Raw genomic sequence first — 19,372 nt, forward strand, 5'->3', positions numbered from 1 at the left:
ACCAGGGCGAAGGCCATCTCCGAAGTAACTTTCTTCTCCAGGGCATCTGAACGCAGTTCTCCATGTACATGTTCATTTATCACTGTGAAGCCACGCAGACCTCAAAATACACTAATAAACTTGGGGGAACTGTTTTAGTTGCCATTTAGCTAGCCTCCTCATACCTGCCTCCAGTCAGAGTTCACTGCGTGGAGCTACCAAGAGTGGAAGCGTACATGGATAATTGTTTGATTGATGGAGAAACAACTTTTGCCTTTAAAGTAGGTGGTTCTTTTCAAGACGCATCGTCGTAACCTTCAAGATGTGTCGTCTGGATCTCTGCGACTCAATCTTGCTAACTGAACTCGCCTGGAGGAGTTTGGATTGTTTCTGGATCCCTCGGTGTTGCGACATATGGGTACATATGTTTTCTCTGCTATTTTTGTTGGTGCAAAAAGTCTCCAGCTCAGTTGCGATGGATGTGAGCACCAAAACTGCAAGATGCATTGGGATAACACCCCTCAGAAGAACACTTTTTTTTGGCCAGGCATCTCTCAGAGACACCCCATTTCTCCTTCACCATGACCTTGCTACCTGTTTTCACCTGTAATTAGCAGCCCAAAGCTTCTGCTGTTTGCTTCAGGTAATCAAGTAGCTGCTTGATCCTTTTTGGAGGTACTGGTTGTGGTTTCTCAAAATGAAGCTCACGTGGGAGTTCCTCAGAGGTGTCAGATATTTCAAAAGTAGGCAAATTGTGTTGGCAAGAGCCGACTTTTTTTTGTTAAGTGAGCTTGCCAACGTTTCCAGTGTCTAAACCTGGGGTTTTGTAGGATGCAAAATACTAGCCTAGGAAAGGGTGGTAAATTAAGATCTGTGGGGTGAAACACATTAAAATGCAAGAGTTAACCAATTCTTGCCTACAGTATTTTTATACTAACAACAATTTTCAGCGTAGGTGAAAGGAGATTTTAATTTTTTTTTCTTAAATTATTTTTCTTTTTAAATGCCGAATGCCAAAATATGATATAATGAACAGCAGTGTAAATGAACTGCATGTTTTACTGATATATTTAGAAATCCTGAGTGGGGGTGTCTGACCGACACATTCTCTACAGAGCAACTTGATTCTGCAGCTCTAAGTTGGATTTAAGTAGAAGAAAAATGAAAATTGGGGGGTTATTGTCCTTTTTTACTGGCTTAAATCAGGGGACAGTTATTTTCCCTGACGCTTGTGTCTCTAATCAAAATGTCAGTTAAAAAAATGTTAGTGTACTCTTCTGTAGAACATATTCTTCCATCCGACTATGCAGTAACATCTCGGCTGAAGATGCTAAAGATCCTACTCAGAAGTTTCCTCTTGCAGCTTGAAGACACGCTGTGGGTTGTATGTTGTGGGAGAGGCAAGCACTGTAAAGAAAATCCACAAGTATGTTTAAGGGCCGCCTTCTTACTCAGTCCCGGACTTAAATCCTACTCTTATTCCCAGTTAATGAGACAAGAATAGCTCTCTGGAGTTATATTTAAAATTCCCTTAAAGAAGCATTCAAAGCAGTTTTTATCCATAGCCAAAAGAAACAACTAATGTAGAGTTACCAGCTATTAATGGCATTACAGTCCAAACAAGACCCATATTTTACCGAAAGGTCTGGGCTTTTCTGTACTGCCCTGCTCCTAGTAGTAGGTTGTAAAAGAAGATCCATGTGTTCGCTTGCAGACTTCAGCGTTTACAGACGTCACCCGCTGTTACGCACCGCTCCTGTTGCGTTACTGTCATGCAAGAAGCACACGCGGCCCCGCGCTGCGGGTGTTTGTTGCTGCCTTTAATGCAAAACCTCCGGGAGCAGCCGGGGAGGACCCTCCGCCTTTCCGCCACCGACTTGGCACAAGTAATTTTTCTAACAAGCTAAACGCTCTGGTTGCAAAACCAGCTTTCCTGAGGGCTGCGGACTTCAAGTTGGTGGTTGAGGGATCAAATAATCATCTCGGGAAGTTCTACTTTCTGCCTCTGTTTCTTACGTAGGATCCCAAGAGGTAACTGCAATACATAGCACAACTTGTTGAGAAGGGATGAGTGCAAGGAAGAGTTTTCGGCTGCTGCCTCTTGTCGACGGTCGTTTTGGTATCACTGAAGGCTTTATGATTTTCGGCTGTTATTTTTGAACCTCTGTACATTTGGCCAGGCCACTGTATTCATAAACAGAGCCAAGAAGATCAAGTATGCAGATAAATACATGTAGGATCTATGGGCCACTTGGTGGATTGAATAATTTTATAGTAAGCAATAGCAATTTTTTAGTAAGGCTTCTGTATCTGCATATTTACTGCTTTTTAGAAGGTGGGGGCTTTTCTGTGCGGAAGGGAGTATCTCTATAAAGAACTTTTAAAACACCTTCCTCAGATTATTTAACTTGTCCATTGCTGATGTTGCTGTCCTCCGTGATTTAACATGCATCCTTCCATCGCAGATTTTCTTTGGTTTTGCTGGTTAAAGAGATGAAAAAGGTTCATAATTGGTAACTCCAAGTGTTTTGGTGTTTGGGAACTGAAATGCTGAGGTCCCATTCCAGAGCAGTGTGTGAATATGTTCTAGTCTTACGTACTCTTTTGAGGGCTTAAAAACATAGTTAAAAGCTCTGTGAATGCGGGCTTTGAGCAAAGATTTCCCCAAATCTGCTAGAAACTTGAAGCCTTTGCTTTTTGTGTCACCTGTAATGGATGCCCCCTTATGATACACCCCTAGGTACAACTTAAAAAAAAAATCTGTTTAACACTTTTTGCAGTATATTCATATCCTGCTGAATAGTTTCTGGCAGTCTGGAGCAGGCATAAATACTTGGCCATATTTTCTCTTTTTAAAGAATTATTTTTTTTTCCATGACCACATTTTGTGGAAGTAAACACTTTTAAACATTTCATGGTGTGGATTTTAAACAGATGGCTGTTGTAGGGATTGTCTGGACTCTTGTATTGCTCGTCATATTCTGGGTCAGAGACCACAGATTCTTTTCGACATTTCTTATCTACTGAAGTTAGCCTAATTCCTTGTGGAGGGGTATGGGTGTGGATATGGATATGGATATGGATATGGATATGGATATGGATATGGATATGGATATGGATATGGAAGCTCCCAAAAAAGTAGTGCTTGGGCATGAGTTTCTACAAATATGCTTGATAGGTTTAGTTGGTGGATAGATGTAAAGGATGTACATGTGTATTTAATTTGGATGTTTACAGCAAAGATGAAACAGCACAAAAATTATGCCATTGGTTGTAGTAGCTTTGAGCAAGGTTTATCATAGGAGTAAATAAGGAATTCTTATTCCCAGGGAGCTGCACTTTCACTGCTTTAAATGTCAGCCCTGGCAGTGAGCTCTGTCTCTTCCTGTAGATGTTTCCCTCCTAAATACAGGGCTTTAGGTCATGAGCTGGCAGACTCTTGATCGGGGAGGCTCTAGAAAAATACTCCTTCCCCCCCATTAGTATTGCCATAAAAGTTCATACTGAAAAGTTTTTTTTGAAGTTTGGAGAGAGGAACAGCTAAAGAAAAGATCTTGTGTATATTTTTTTCTTTTTCTCGACTATTAATATAAAATGTACTTTTTCCTTCCCTCTTTTGAGACATCTTTTAGCCTGTCTGCCTAGTACATCACTTCATTTTTCTTGCTGGTAGTTTAAAATGGTTTTGGTACATAGCTGTGGTGTTATACTTGTGAGAACCATGGAATTCAGATCTGCTTCCAACAACTCTGTATCAGCGTCGTCTAAATTATACTCTTTAATTTCTTTTATTCTTCTTGATCCACCTGTTTAATCAACTCTTGCAACTCTTACCTGGAGAACGGTGGTGGTGTTGGGTTGACGGTTGGACTTGATGATCTTAGAGGTCTGTTCCAACCTTAATGATTCTGTGATTCTGTGATTCTGTGTAGCTATGGCCGCTCCCTTTGAACCTCTGGCTCCTGCAAACTCCATTGCAAATGGATGCTGTACCAGCACAGTACGTGTCAAGGAGGGCTTTGCATTTCTGCGAGCGTCTCTAGATGTATATGGCAGTCGTCTTTCCCTCTGCACTTAAATTCTTCCCTTCCTTAAACTCAGCAAGCGGCTTTTCCAATGTTGAAATAGGACCTTTTGGGATGAAGATTAACTTTTTGTTCGGATATTTGTCGTACATGCCGGAAGGTACACACCTAGCATAGAGACCGTGGATTTTTGCTGTGGGTGAAGAGCCCGACATGGCTATTCCTTCTGCTCCTTACAAAGCACAAATTACTGTCAGGATAACAACAGGCTGTAATACAGGGTTTGGTATTTTACTATGTACGTCGCAAACCACTGTAGCATTAACTTTGCTTCTTACCTAGGGCTGCATAACATCTCAGGTTGTTTTTTCACATCTGCTACAAACCAAAATTTTTATCTTTTGCCCTCATGCTTGATGAGTAGCCAGCGGATGTTAGCAGAAGGGTTGTGAGCAAAATGCTCGGCCAAATTTTGCATTTTATGGCCACTGCAATAAGGCAAACCTTTAATACAAGCCTTTTCCAGCCCAGCTGAAACGCGGCTTCTGTGCAGAGCACCCGTTTGCTGAGACACAAAACAGGGCTGAATTTTTTTCCAGGCATTTTGCTGCTCCCGAGGTCGGGAGCCGGCTCGGAGCCGGCTGGAGGACTGGAGCAGCCCCCAGTAGAGGATTAGGAGGGGTGTGAATGCAGCGCAGGTTCCTATGCTTTTCTTCGGAGAGGCATTCGCAATGAGGCATACAGGTTTTTACGTATTAAGTGTATTTTTAGCAAACTTCTTAAGGTGCTTTTTGCACGACTTCGGCAAATGAGGATGCAATTACCTTGTTCCTGCTGTTGCCTTATTAATTACTGTGATGGACTTAAACTGATTTGGGAAAGGAGGTATCGCAGGGGTTTGTGCCTTTTTTTAAATTTTTTTTTTTTTTAAACTGTTAATCAGGTCTCCATCACATGTGACCATTAATCTTTCAGAAAAATAGTGATGGCTTAGTGCCAGGTTCCCACCTCTGGAGAGTAAAGACGACAACAACTATTTCTTCTCTGAATGACCCTCTGCATTAGGAGCCGTTCAACTCGGCGTGAAGTAAATAGTCATGAAAATACCCCCTTCTTAACACAGGGTCATTTGGAAGTAGTCCTTATTCCCTTACAAATATTCTAGTTGATTTTGTTTGCAGATTGTTTCTATTAGTAACTTGAATCAGAAAATACAGAATAAATACTATTTGAAAATAAGAGGCAATGAAACAGCTGTATCTTGTTTAAACCACTTGCTTGCAATAGCAATACTGTGGTTTTGACCATGTTAAATACCTTTTTTGTATTACTAGGTAGATTTGTGTATTCCCACGCCTGGGATAGATGCTTCTTTAAAATACTAATGATGATGATTAAGGAGTGGTGTGGTTCAGAAGAGCATTTGTTATGGAATGATTATGAACTATGAGTTAATTTATATGCTTTGGATTTAATTTTGTATAACAATAAATTTAGAAGAAAAAAAATCAATTTACGTGAAATCACGCCTGTGAATTCTGTTGGAAGAAAAACAGTGTAATAAAATAATGTAGAAGTTGCTGAAGGCCTGGCATGTGCAAGTGTGTGGGAACGGTAATCTACATTGTATGAATAATTTTTTTGAATTATTAGAGTGACGAATATTCTCTTGCAGGGAAGAATAGCGTAACTCTTATTGTAGCTGTGACAATGTATTTTTAGTATCAACTAATTTTCAAATATGTCAAGCTAAGCTTTTTTTTTTTTTTTTTTCAAGACGGAGTATTTCGTGATGAAAAGGTCTGTAGCTTACCAACTACGAAGCGTGGTTTAGTCTGATGTGAATAGACTCATCAAGACGCATTTTGGGTCACAGGGTGCTTGCTCCTACAGCCAGTGCTGTTTGTGGGCAGCTGGAGGTGCTTTTCTCTCACGCTATGCTCTTTGTATTTGAAGTCTCATTTTAACTAATTATGCTTAACTAATAATATCTATTGTGGTTACATTCAAGCATGACCGAGTTATTATCCAGACCATTCTGTAGAGATATTTAATTTTAAGATGCTTCGATGTGGCAGAGATGAAACTGTGTTATTGATGTCCCAGCCAGCGGTGTTTTTCCTCTTAATGGATGTATTTCGTATCGTTGTTAAAAGGGTTTGAATGACTTGGTGGGCCTCTGAACTTCAATTTCTCTGATGAATTCTATTTTGAAGGGCAGAGGCTGTGAATCAGTTGGTTCAGATGTACTCTTAGACTGTAATAATACTATTAAGCTCATGAATTCCCTAACTTTGTTCATGTTGCGTACGTTTTGCTGCTTCTCCCCAAAATAGACTTCTAATGGATTTTCCTAGCCCCTGTGCTGCTCCTTCCCTGTCGTTTAGACCGAGTTTCCCGGATCCTTCTCAGGTCCTTCGCTGTGCTCCATTCCGACAGGCGTTCCGGCATTGTTTTTTGCTGAGGGCCTCTAAATTAGCGGCGGAGCTCTGACTTGACCCGTGTCTGAATTCCCCCGGGTCTCTTGCGGGTATTCTTACGAACACTCCACTTGAAAGGCTGGCTTTATTTTATCAAGTAGAAAGCCTCATTTTGAGCCTTGGAATGAAATAAGTGGCTGAAATTGTAACGCTAGTTGATCTGACTAATGCGAAAGCTTTTGTTATGCTTTCTTCTTCGGCAGGCAGTTTGTGTAATGCTAATAATTAGTGCCTTTGTTAGGAGGATTTGGGGGACCTGTGGGGGTGGCTTAGACCAAAAGAGCAGTACTGAGTCACGGCACAGCGTAGAAAGCGTAGTCTTCCTCTAGCACGGGCGGAGGGAATAAGGCAATCTGGTTATCTGTCTTCTGGTCAACCTTACGAATTACCAGCTGCTTGCATTACTGAAAGCAAGAAGTAACACAGATGTAGGTTTTTCTGGTGGTTTTTAGTTGCACGCACAAGGAACTGGAGTGAGAGTGAAGTCAAATTAAATTTCTCAGGAGCAGAATGGTTTTGTGGCAGTCCCGAGTCCGTGCCAGCTTGCAGACAGTACTTGAAAAGCCTGGGCTGCTTCTCATCCTCTACTTCAGCTGGGTCAGTGCTGATGGGCGCTGATGTAAAGTAGCGTGTTTTGTTGAAATAACCTCAAAACTATCAAAAGCATCAAAAGCATCTTAAACATTAACGAATTCAATCTGCTGCATCGGACCTTGAGGTATACTTAAAAAGGACTATAACGCAGGCAGAGTATCTCCAAGGCTGTCTGGCTGGTGTTGGACATCTGAAGTCCCAATTTGTCTCTTTTTCAAGAAAACATGATCCACTAACGTATCTTTCTTTGAAAACCTTGTTTCATATTTATATTTCAAAAAGATAAAACTTGTTTGAATGCATAAGCTCTGCAGGTTGCTGTTGTCTGCCTGGGCTATGTTGACATTCAGTTCAGCCCACAGAAGTGGAGCTGCAGAGGGGAAATAAAGAGCCAAGGACCTGGTGTCCTTGGTAGGTGTTTTAGGGGCTTCAGTTTTGGTCTAGATACCTATTTGGCATTCTCAGTTGTTCATTTGCACAAGTTGCTTCAGGAGTTTTTTTGCAAAATGTCATAACATGGTGGTTACACCGCGTTAGCAGATGGATGAAGTTGAACTTGACAGTCTGAAGGGAAGATTGGAGGGTTCACCTGAGCGTGACTCACTGTGTGGTGAGCACTTTAGTTGTAGAAATTGAAAGAGTCTCAGGAAAATCGGGAAAAACACGTCGGTGGTTTTGTTGCACATTTTCTGTCGTAACATGACACTGGTGGAGGCATTTCTAGAGAGCGCAGGTTGCATTACGTACCCGTTTGGGTAGTCTCCCAGAGAATGCTTGAACTTTGAGTTCTGAAATCTGTACCTTCAGAAACAACTTATTCCTTACTCAAGTTTGCAAAGTGGCTGCTAAGAACTCCAGATTTCCAACCCCATCGCGTGCCAAACCAAAACTGCATGTATTATTTTATGCACGCTAATATAACTGGAATTTTCCATTTAGTCATTAAAGGATTGAATTAATAGTGGTGTTATTCCTGTAACAGTGGTGCCTGCTCTAGTGAATATAATGGCCTTCGGTACCCGATTAATACTCAAAGAATCAGTGCAGTATTGTGTGTTTGTGTGCTCCAGTTTGTCTAATTTAATAGAAACTATAATAAACTAAGTCATAGATCCTTTAACTTCTTGTTTGTATTTCCTTTCAGTTTTCCACATGGAAGATATTTTGAGTAGCTCTGTTATTCTTTGGTGTTATCATAGATGTGAAACTTGTAGCTAAAAGAGAATGTTGCAATCACATGAAATCTATTTTTATTTCAATACTGGATGTATCTAAAATTTATTTACAAAAAAAATTTACAAGTTAACATTTCTGTAATTTGTTTTACTTCTCTGTAGATGGACTTCATCAGATTTTTAGGGAAAATTTTGCATTTTTTTCCAAGGAAATACTCATTGGGGCACCATGTGGTTGTGCTAAAGTTCACATGCTATTAATCAGCTCAGGTGATGGACACGTGGATAAATCTTGTCTTTTTTTTGCCGCAGGTCCAAGGAACTAATAAAGGAAGCGATCCTTGACAATGACTTCATGAAGAATCTGGAACTGTCTCAGATCCAGGAGATTGTGGATTGTATGTATCCCGTGGAGTACGGCAAAGACAGCTGCATCATCAAGGAAGGGGATGTGGGTTCCCTGGTGTATGTCATGGAAGGTATGGGTTAAAAAGCTAGCATTTTTCTCTTTTTTTTTTCAACATATATAGAGACAAAACCTTTTATTTCTTGGGAAAAACTGTTTCAAAGAAAGAAGTTAAAGATGTTGTCTAAATACGGCTGTTGAAAAATTGTGTGGACTACTTCTGCCTGGAAAATTTCCGACTAGATTTATGTGCCTCCCTATATAAAGAAAGAGGGTGAAAGCTGTTAACCTTGCACTGAGGTCCGTTGGAATAAACCTCCACTAAATATAGTTCTTTGGCTTTGAGGCAATACCAATAGTTTGCTATATAAATTAGGGACTTAGCAGAAAGAATGGTGTTATGGAAATAGGAAATGACTGTAAAACAAGGAGAATATGGTCATAGCTTGCTAGCTGATAGGGCAGTGTGAGGACAAGTTTATAAATGTTGATAAAGCACATGGGGCTCTCTGCAGAAGCAATGCATTGCATAGTAGAAAATGGTATTTTTCTGTCCTGTGCGCAAAATAAGCGTAGCACCTGCAGTTTAGCACATCTGATTTGTCACACTATGTGTTGTGGCAGGCTTTTGTTTTCTTGTTGGAACACAAGAGCACTGGCTGTTCTGCTGTTCTTGCGAGACGTCACGTTTCTGAAAATCTTCTAACGGCATTGCTGTTGCCAGTGCTCAGCTTCTCCAAAATGTCAGTTATTTGCATTTTGTGTCTCATTCTTTCCAAGTTCTCTTAACTCTTCGCATGTCAAATTTGGCATGTTTTAAATATGTGTTTTCTTTTTAAAGGAGGTGCATGTTCATCTGTAGGAGTTACTAAGCTTGATCAAACCTCGTGTCCATCTACTACAGCATCCCTCTTCTGAGAGTGACTGATAATGAGTTCTGTGGCAAATGTCACTGCTTTAATTCAAGTAATGCAACAAACGAATTCTCAGTTTTACTTGGTACAATGAAAACAGATAGATGCTTATAAAATTCTTCTTGCTCTTCACCAGAGCTGTCTGGTAGACTTGGAGAAAAGCATTTTGGCCAGATAACACCTAAGGGGAATGGAGGTTTCTTGCTTGCCCGTATCTTTTGAGCAAATATGGGAAAACTACAGGTTCTGTATAACTTGTGTGTTTATATGTACATGTACATGTACAAATTCTTTTCTGAAATTGTTCTTTTAAGCAAAAGTATTTTCAAGGCAGTAAGCCATCCTTTAAACATGGTTTCCTGCCAAACTCTTAATGGTGTATAGCTCACTAGTTTCCCAAAACAGTTTTAATGTTCTGTCCTTTTAAGGTTACATCCTTGCTGAAGGCACAGGTTTAATTCCTTCAGCTTTTAATAATGTTAAATTTTTTACATGAAATGGTATTTTGTATTATGAAGTAGTTAGTGGGGGATGCCAGAGCAAATTCTATGTTTCCACCCCCAGCGTGGAAAGATTTAGGTTTTTCAATCCTCCATTTGAATACAGAGACTACTTTGATAAGGTACAGGATCAGTTCTACCTCTAATAAAAGGTATCTGCTTTAAGATAATATTTGGATAGTATTTTTTTTTCATAGTAATATGTGGAGGTTTTTCACTGCACAGCTCTGTGCTTGCTTCCCAAAACACCACCACATCAGAGGCATGCTCACAGTATTTTTGCTGCATGGCTGGTTTTGGGTGTTGCGTTCAATGTTGTCCCTCGAAAAACCCCATAACAACAGGATACTGTCAAAATCAGCGTGTATATTTGTCCTGCTTAGCCTCTTCACATTCTTTGGAGAGGATTTTTGGGTGGGATTTACGGGCAGACGTGTTCCCACCATTGTTTGGTGTATTGAACACGGCTTGGTACGCAGGTGACCTTTTATTTGATACATCTGATGACGATATACTATTACTGTCACTTCCTTGAATTTACCAGATGTTTATAATTGTTGGTCCAAACTCTATCCCTGAATTCTAGATTCTTGTTTTCTAAAACAAATGTGTGACAAAGACAACTTTTGTGTCTTTTGCACACTTTAGCTTATCCTTGCTCTTCTGGCAGCCCTCTATGTATGAGGGCATGACTTGGCTCTCCCCCAGTCTTTGGCTGGTCTTGTAACTTAATTTAAGATTATTTAGATAGCTCTGTAAATATGCATAATGCTTTACAAATAAAATTATGAAGAGTATATGGTCTATGTTTAGACATAATGCAATGAGTGATGATGAAGTAATGGAAATGGAAGAAGACGTTATCAAATGGGTTGGATTATGGTTATGAGAACAGGCTCACTAGCTCATTTTGGCTTATCGTTCCGTGTCCTCTCAGTTATTAACATCCACCCCTCCCCAGTTATAAACTTTATTCTTTACAAAACTCTGCTGGAGAAACCCATCTTTATGAGTATTACTAGAGGTATTTTCTTTTCACAAAAATCAAATAAATGCTGCAAGAGTTTCTTTCATGAATTCCTCTTTCTTTCCTTACTTGACTTATAGCCGTGATTAATATGAATAAAAATTACTCATGTAGAGCATTTGATAACCAATACTCTTATGGTTGTTTAAAATTTATGACTCAACGTTTAGATAGAGTCTCTTACCAGAAATCTGAGTTATATATTGGTGATGTTTCCTTAGACTAATTTTAAATAATAATTTAACTCAGATGGATTTGAAAGCATCCGCCATTTTCATTGTTACTTTCTGCGTTCTCGTTTATCATGGTGAAACAGTAGTAGGGTCTGTTTTAATTTTCTCCTCTAGACACAAGGTCTGTACTAGTCTTGGTGAGACCTTTATAATTACGATCCTTAAGTATTTTGATTCTTTACTGTGGATGTTAAAATTCATATGTATGTGACGCTTGCTGAGCTTGGTGAATCTTAAAAGGCTGGATAATGATGAGCGTTGACCTCCAAACTCTTTCTTCTTCACTGTGGCTTATGATGCTTTCTGAAGGTCATTCCAGGTTTGCTTCGTTCCTTGGGTGAGAATGGCTGTAGCATTGTACCTCAGCAAAGAGTCAGGAAAAGGCTTGACTTCACTTTTCCATTTTCTCTTTGGTTCTAGCAGAAAGGTCATTTCATGCTGTCCAATACTGGGTTTACATGTGCAGTCGTTTTTAGTCGTGCGTTTGCCCAAGCCTGCCCGTGCTAGTAGGCTTGACTCATTCTCCTCCAGTCACGTGCTCCCATGCATGCGATGACTGAGTAAAAACTTTGTATTCTTTGTCCTATTATTCCATGCCTTACATCAGATTTCCTGCCCTCCCTATATTTCTTTGTGTTATCATGAGCGAGTGCAGCACTGGTACAAACAGGTTGGACTCTAGAAATGAGAAGTCGGTTAATACAGGGAAGCTTGAGAAAAGACTGAGGTTATTGAAAACACAAGAAGAAAATCTTTCATGCATTTCTGTTATTCAACCTATAGTGCGTCAAACTGCAACGCTGGGCAGGGAGAAGTGAAACACAGTACAGGAAAATAGGATACTGTAAATTGTGATTCAGGTGGGGAGAGGAGGAAGCTGAGGGAAATGTTCTTGGTGTAGTAATGGTGAGGTGCTATCAGAGGGAAATCAGAATGAGGTAGAGTTCAAAAGGAGGATGTTCTCCCTCTCTGCAGCATGCTGGACAGAGGCAAGTGTTGAGTTTGAGAGGTAGGAATGTGCCTCTGGCATGCGCCATGCTTCAGCTGGATTGGATTTTATTCATCGGTCCCATCAGATTGAGGAGTTCTCAGTCTAAATACTCTCTAATCTGAACATGCCCTGATCTGGGAGCTCACTTTTAAGGGTGTTTCGTAGAATAGCTCTTAACTTGTGCAGAGCTAAGGGAGATGTGCAGTTAGTCTCATCCTCTAAACCCAGTAACTGGTAATATTCTCTATCTTATCTAAAAGAGGAGGCTATCCCAGTCCCAGTTAGAATTCCCTCTCCTGGGCATGCATCCAGACTGCATTTCTCAAATCTGAAAAGTTTTGTGCAAAGACTTTCTTAAAATAAGAAGAAACAGGAAAAAAAAAACCCAGAAGAAATGAAGTAATTGATCTATAGGTAGGATGTAACTGGAAACTTGCTTGGTTTTCTGCTGGGCTCCTCCCTGGGCTTTCATGAGATGCATCCCTGAGGAGCTACAGAATGAGAGTTGTGCTTGTTGGTGAGCCCTTCTGGGTCCCTCTCTCTGCCTTTGCTGCACCGAGGCAGACGGGGTCCTAGCATGAAAGCCCAAGGATCGCTGTTTCTGCAAGGTCTGAAGCCTTGGAAGTACTGGTTTGGGCTGAACTTGGGCTCTGAGCCTGCAGTGAGAAAACAAAGCTATCAGTCAGGAGCCAAAACTGAAATTTCTCAGCAAGCAGAATCCTAAATTTAGGCCTGCTTTGCTTTTAGTGTTTTGCTTCTGGGATGACTCTAGCAGTAGTCTGTGTCTTCCTGGCCAGATTTCCACCTCTTGGAAAATAAGGGCCCCCAACTTAGCTGTTTTGAGACCTTCAGGACTATTGCTGGCCCCACCACGTCCCAGTCCTTAAAACATCCTATTTCTTTAGCATCATCCTGCTTGTTTACTTAATTTAGTCACCTGAGGTAACTGAGTCTGATGGATTTGTGGCACAGACCACCTTAGAAATGCCTTATGTATTAAATGCAGATAGTCAAGGATATATTTGTTCTGTTAACAAAGTCCATTAGGTTGATGCCACTGTCTTTCTTCTAGAGGGTGGGGAGGCCCTAATAGGAGGTACCCACAAGGGCGGCACAACAACCCGAAGGGCTCCATAGAAGGCACTATTAGATAGGTGCCAGGGTGGGAGAGAAGGTAGGATCGCAATCAGACACCAATGGAGAGAGAGCTCGTTTATGGCTTTATACCTGACCCGACCTCAGGCAGGGTTTTTGGTATTTACAGACTGTTCTATGCATTTTAAATATTTGCCTGTTCCTTAGCAGCGGTGCCGTCATCAGGTATCTGTGCGATCACACAAGTGGTAATACAAAGTAGGTCCTATGTCTGTGAAAGACTTCTCAGCACAGAGGCCTCGATTAGGGTGTGGAGAGCCGTTGGACTTGGGCGGTTGTAGCAACCTGTGTTTCCCGAGTAGTGTTTTCATAGATTCGTAGAATGGTTTGGGTGGGAAGGGACCTTCAAAGGCCATCTAGTCGAAACCCCCACAGTGAGCAGGGACATCCCCAACTAGAGCAGGCTGCTCAGAGCCCCGTCCAACCTGACCTGGGATGTTTCCAGGGATGGGGCATCTACCACCTCTCTGGGCAACCTGGGCCAGGGTTTCACCACCCTCCTCATCAAAAATTTCTTTGTTATATCCAGTCTAAATCTCCCCTCTTTTAGTTTAAAATCATTACCCCTTGTCCTATCGCAACAGGCCCTGCTAAAAAGTCTGTCCCCATCTTTCTCCTCAGCCCCTCTCAGCCCTGGCAGCTGCAGGAAGGTCTCCCCGGAGCCTTCTCTGCTCCAGGCTGAGCCCCCCCAGCTCTCCCAGCCTGTCCTCCCAGCAGAGCTGTTCCAGCCCTCGGAGCGTTGCTGGGGCCTCCTCTGGCCCCGCTCCAGCAGGTCCATGTCTCTCCTGTGCTGAGGGCTCCCGAGCTGGACGCAGCCCTGCAGGGGGGTCTCCCCAGAGCGGGGCAGAGGGGCAGAACCCCCTCCTCGCCCTGCTGGCCACGCGGCTTTGGGGGCAGCCCAGGACACGGTTGGCTTCTGGGCTGTGAGCGCACGTTGCCGGCTCCTGTCCAACTTCCCATCCACCAGGACCCCCAAGTCCTTCTTGGCAGGGCTGCTCTCCATCCCTTCATCCCCAGCCTGTGCTGATACTGACCCAGGGGCAGGACGCTGCACTTGGCCTTGGTGAACCTCATGAGGTTCAGATGGGCCCATTCCTCGAGCTCATCCAGGTCTCTCTGGATGGCATCCCGTCCCTCAGGCGTGTCAATCACACCACTCAGCTTGGTGTCATCTTGGTTTTGTGCAAGCTGAGCATTTTCTCTTCCCCTCTAAAGTTTTCCCTTAAGCCCTACAGGAGGGAATCTGGTTATAATGGACTCGAGGCAAATGGCACATGCCTGTTTGTCTTGGGTGGCTCTCATGAATTAGGAAAGAAGGGTTTATATGTGAAGCTGCAAGTTAGGAACTGGTATTTTACCAGGTTCTGAAACGGTTTGGAGCAGGGAACACCCCTTAATTCTCTTGTGTTCATTAAGTAGCAGGAAAACCCCACAACTTTTGCGTATTAACTGAATTGGATAAAGAGATGCCCTTACTCTCTAGCCACACCAAAAAAAATCTCCTATAGCTGTGCTTTGAAGGTGGAAATTAACTTATTTGTGACATAAGCAAGTATTCATTAGGGGATGAAGTTGCTGGAAGCATTAAACATACATGCTCTGACCACCTACAGCAACAGTGTTCCTTCAGGCCGATGAGACTGGTAGTGAAAAGGGGGAAAGGAGGATGAGTGATGCTATGGCTTATACATCTGAACTAGTCTATACTGGTACTCTTGATTCTGCAAGTAAAACAATTTTGAGAATAAAATAAACTTCTCAGAAATATTACCTTTCTTATGAGAAAGTAAATTGGTCTTAAGAGTGGTTCAACACCTTGTTTGTCTTAAGATTAAAGTTTCTTTTAGAGCCAGAAAAGGTTCTTGCTGGTTAATCATATTCTGCCTCTAAAAGTAGTCCACCACCTCCACTTTTCTTTAAAGAAGAAAATAAAATATTTTCCAGGTTCTAGTTTTGCAAGTTTGCATTCCTTGACTTCTTTGTCATTATGCCTTCTTTGGGCATAACATTTCTAAAATTTTCTGAAAGCACTTAAAAATGTGAAAACCTGGAAAGATCTCTTTCAGAGAGATTCATCTAGACCTGTACCGTGTTGACAGGTTTGAGTTATGTGTGGGTGTTACCTCACACTAATGAGGATAAATGTGATATCCCACATCTGAAACCAAATGTTTCCTCTTGTGCTCCCTCTCAGTCTGAACCTGTCAACTGCAGTATGTCAAATTTGATGGTTGCATTATGAAAGGAAAATACATCAGCAGAGCTGTAGATAAATCAGGTGACAAGGTAGAAGTTTTAGGCTGTCGTGTGAATAACAGTCATGCTGTTATAACCAGATGTTCCAATTTTTTAGAAACTATATTAATAAGTGTAAAGAATCCTCCTTTTATGTTTGTTGCTATTCCCATAAAGTATGGAAGAAATAATACGGTGAGCCAGGGGGAAAAAGGTTAAAATACTTGGATTAACTATTTTGTCGCTCGTGGTTTTGTATTGGCGGTGGGTGCTCTAACATTCTCCCTGACTGTTTGTCCTTCTGCAAATAAATATTGAGGTTGCACCTCTGCACCACAGCTTGAGAACCTGAGTGAAGAAAAATAGCTCCACCAACACCCTTTGGGCTCGTACTTCTGTAGGCATGAAAAGGGAAGAAGCAGCTTTTTAAGAACCCATGCTGAGAAACAGCCTACACTTCCCCCAGCCCTTGTTTTAGTAGTTTTCCTCTCTTCTTACATTTAGTTTTATTTTTGTCTTCAGTCATGGAGATTTGTCTTTTATTTTTAAAGGAGACTTTGTTTTGTGCTTCATTCATGGTAGCTTCTCCAAAGCAATGAAGCATCTAACTGTGTCTTCCTATGGGAACATGGGTTTTTGGGTGTCAGAGATGTCTTGGGAAGGAATGTATTCCTAGAAACTGCACAATTTGATAGGATGTCAAACTTGGTGTTGATAAGGGAAGACAAACAAAGTCTCAATAGCCATTTAAAGTACAGAGAGAAATGCAAGAGGCTGTAGAAGACCTCCCGCGGGAGGCAGTAGAGCTGTCTGGTCTGAGAGGGGTGAAACCCTCGAAGCAACTCCTCAGTCTCTGGGGATTTTTGCTGTTGAATCGAAACCAAAGCAGGCATATTGATACTGTCTGTGTTCCTCAAGACATCACTTTGCTGCCTTCTGTGGGTTATCACAGCCTTTGCCCAAGTTCTGTGATGCTGTAAGATTTTATCATCGATGTGTTGACCAACACACTTACCTTTGTTCTCACTTCCGAAGATGTGCTGGAGTGCATCACCCTTTTCTCTCCTGTTTGCCTTTTCCTAACTGTGCAGTTATGCGTTTTTTTCCCCCTAACTGGACAACGATCACTGCAGACCCTTGGATGCTATGTGCAGTCATCTATCTACAAACACTGCGTCTAAACTGTCTTTGTGTCACCCTCCCTCTGACCCCTCTTTTGTCTCTTTTTATGCACTACTCTCATAAGGATCTGATTTAATAGGACGTAATTGCTCTTCTAGCCCTGGGGTCTCCTGAGTCAGTTCCTTCTCAGAGAAAGGATTTGGTAGGACTGATTCTTCTAAAGGAAAGAGAAATGGAGAACAGAGACCCATTGTGGATTTAAGTAGGCTAAATAACTTTTGTTCCCAAGTGCAAGTCCGTAATAGCAGAAGGGGGACAGTAGCACTGCCACCTCTGTGGAGAGAGTGCATCACGTCTCTTGACCTGTACCACATTTCTTTTTATATTGCTGTACACTAAAGTAATGTCTCTTACTTTATTATGGCCTGCTACTGTTGTCATTGCAAAGTCCAAATGCATGGGCTTCTCCTCGCCTTGTTGGTATTCACCAACACTGATGATGATCATCATTCATCTCAAAGAAAACCATACTGAGGGTTTTGCTGGGGGTTTTTTTGTGGTTTTTTTTTTCCCTCAGATTTGGTGAAAGGTTTCTGGCTGGGGCAAACTTTATAAACTCTTTAGTCTGTTTTTAATTTGTTTAGTCTCTGGGGCTAAGAGTGAATATGCAGTTTCCGGTTCAGTCAATTAAATCCAGAGACATTGGCTGGACTCTGCATCTGCCGGGGCGTTTCAGGTCAGTCTCGTCTTGAGCTGAGATCTGATCACCAGATCTTTCAGATCGTGCTGGAGAGACGGAGTTGAGCCTGTGCAGGTAGGCATTTGCCTGTCTGCATAGTGCGTTTTGTCACGTATGCCCAAATAGTATCCTTGCTAGGCTTCCTCCAGATTGGTGGTCCTTCAGACCACCATGAGGTTCCTGCCTTTTTGGTGTAGCACCAGGAAGTTTTGAGTGCTCTTTCCAAATATATTCCTGAAAATGTAACTAGGTCCGCTGATATATATGCCCACCTTTTTGCATCTCCCAAGGGCACTCGGGAAGGTAGTAATAGCTGCGTCCATTGCAAACAGGGCTTTTCTAACACAATTGAGGCAGTTCTGCTTCTAAGACTTATCCTGCCTTTCAGTTACGAGTGTTTTGGGCCCTACCCAAGTCTCCAAACCTTTTCTCGAGGGGTCTGGATCTGCCTTCCCAAGCAAGTGTCAAGAAATAGTATCTCATTGCACAGGTGTTAGAAGGCTGTTGAGATTGGAGAGTATTTACTCAGTGTCCATCAGGAGCACTGTGTAGGAAGGAATCAATTAGACATTTATGGCAAAGTGGGATTTTCTGCACAGCACGCCAACAAATCAGTAGCCTCTGAAGAATCTGCCTTTCACAGGAATTTCCATCAGTTTTGTGAAAATGTACTGTGGCAGCAGTTCCTTCTTTGCACTCCTCTGTTTAATGTTTTCAGCTGTTTTTTTCTTTTTTTTTCTTCTTCATCCTGCTATTGTAGGGTTGGGCAGGAATCAGATGAGGATTTTTCCTGTGGCCAGAGATACTGCTCCTCACTGGAATCCCGCAGCCTTCCTGGGTTTTCCCATTTGAGTCTTTGTTTCCCATGGAGATAAGTGGTTTAGTGGTCGTCGCTCCTCTGGGAAATTTTCAATCACTGACCAATAATCCCTCCCCACATCTCTCATATCCAATGCTGAGACCATTATGTAATCAGGGCAAGACCATTTTCTAAGGCTCTCTGGGCTTAAGAGATTCTCTAGGATTAATATCCTCATTCCAAAGACCACCCTACTGCAGAGCAGATTTCATGAAGACGTTCTAGAGAAGGCAAGGGCAAAAACGTCCAGTGTCATTCTGGGAGTGCTAGACCTCTTAGTAGCTGCCTGTTGGAAACTGGCCTCTTATGTAGCCAGTGTTTTTGTAGGGCTTGAAGACCATCTCTTGGGCAATGCAGTGGCATTAAAAGAACGTTCCTGGAGCTTTTTATGCTACAAATGTGCACGTGGGCCAAAGGAGCAAGGGAAGTTATCAACCAGGTTCCTTAAAATGTGCTGCCAGTATATGTTTTCACATCTGGCACTGCATCCCCTCTATCTCACGAGTCCTCTATCTCACGAGGGGAAGAGTCTGTAGGGCAGAGGAGTGAAGGGTTGAGATCTCAAAACATTTCTGGTTGCTCCCCTGTCATTACATACTCACTTTTTGGTTGGTATACCTTTTGAGGGTTTCCATGGAGTTTAGCCCCCCTCCTTTGGAGGAGATCTGGTTTGTTTCTAAGCCCTGGTGGATGCTTTGAGACTATTTTATGTCTAGCCTGAATATTTGCAAGAAACTTAGTAATGTTACTTTGAGACCTGCTTACCTCTGAGGTAACAACTTTATTATTTTTGGCATTGTTTAGCAATTGTAATTTTATATCACTTGCCCATAATTCCAGTCATGCCCCTGACTAGGCATGTGATGAAAAAAGACAACTTAATACGTATGTTTGTATCAACTGTGTTTTGATCTACTTGGAAATGCTCAGAGCATATC

General features: G+C 42.0%; 1 protein-coding gene across 2 annotated transcripts in view; it reads left to right on the forward strand.

The window, feature by feature from the left end:
• The window catches only part of PRKG1 (protein kinase cGMP-dependent 1), a gene marked incomplete at its 3' end in the record, with an annotated part of 511,845 nt that overhangs the window by 54,733 nt on the left and 437,740 nt on the right, over positions 1–19,372 (forward strand). For both annotated transcript variants that reach the window (XM_082002384.1, XM_082002383.1), the window contains exon 2: positions 8,566–8,732. In XM_082002384.1, coding sequence (XP_081858510.1) covers positions 8,566–8,732 — 167 coding nt within the window. The remainder of the gene's footprint in view (positions 1–8,565; positions 8,733–19,372) is intronic.

Source organism: Phaethon aethereus (assembly GCF_964289735.1).
Source record: "Phaethon aethereus genome assembly, chromosome: 7".
In the NCBI taxonomy this organism is placed as follows: Eukaryota; Metazoa; Chordata; class Aves; order Phaethontiformes; family Phaethontidae; genus Phaethon; species Phaethon aethereus.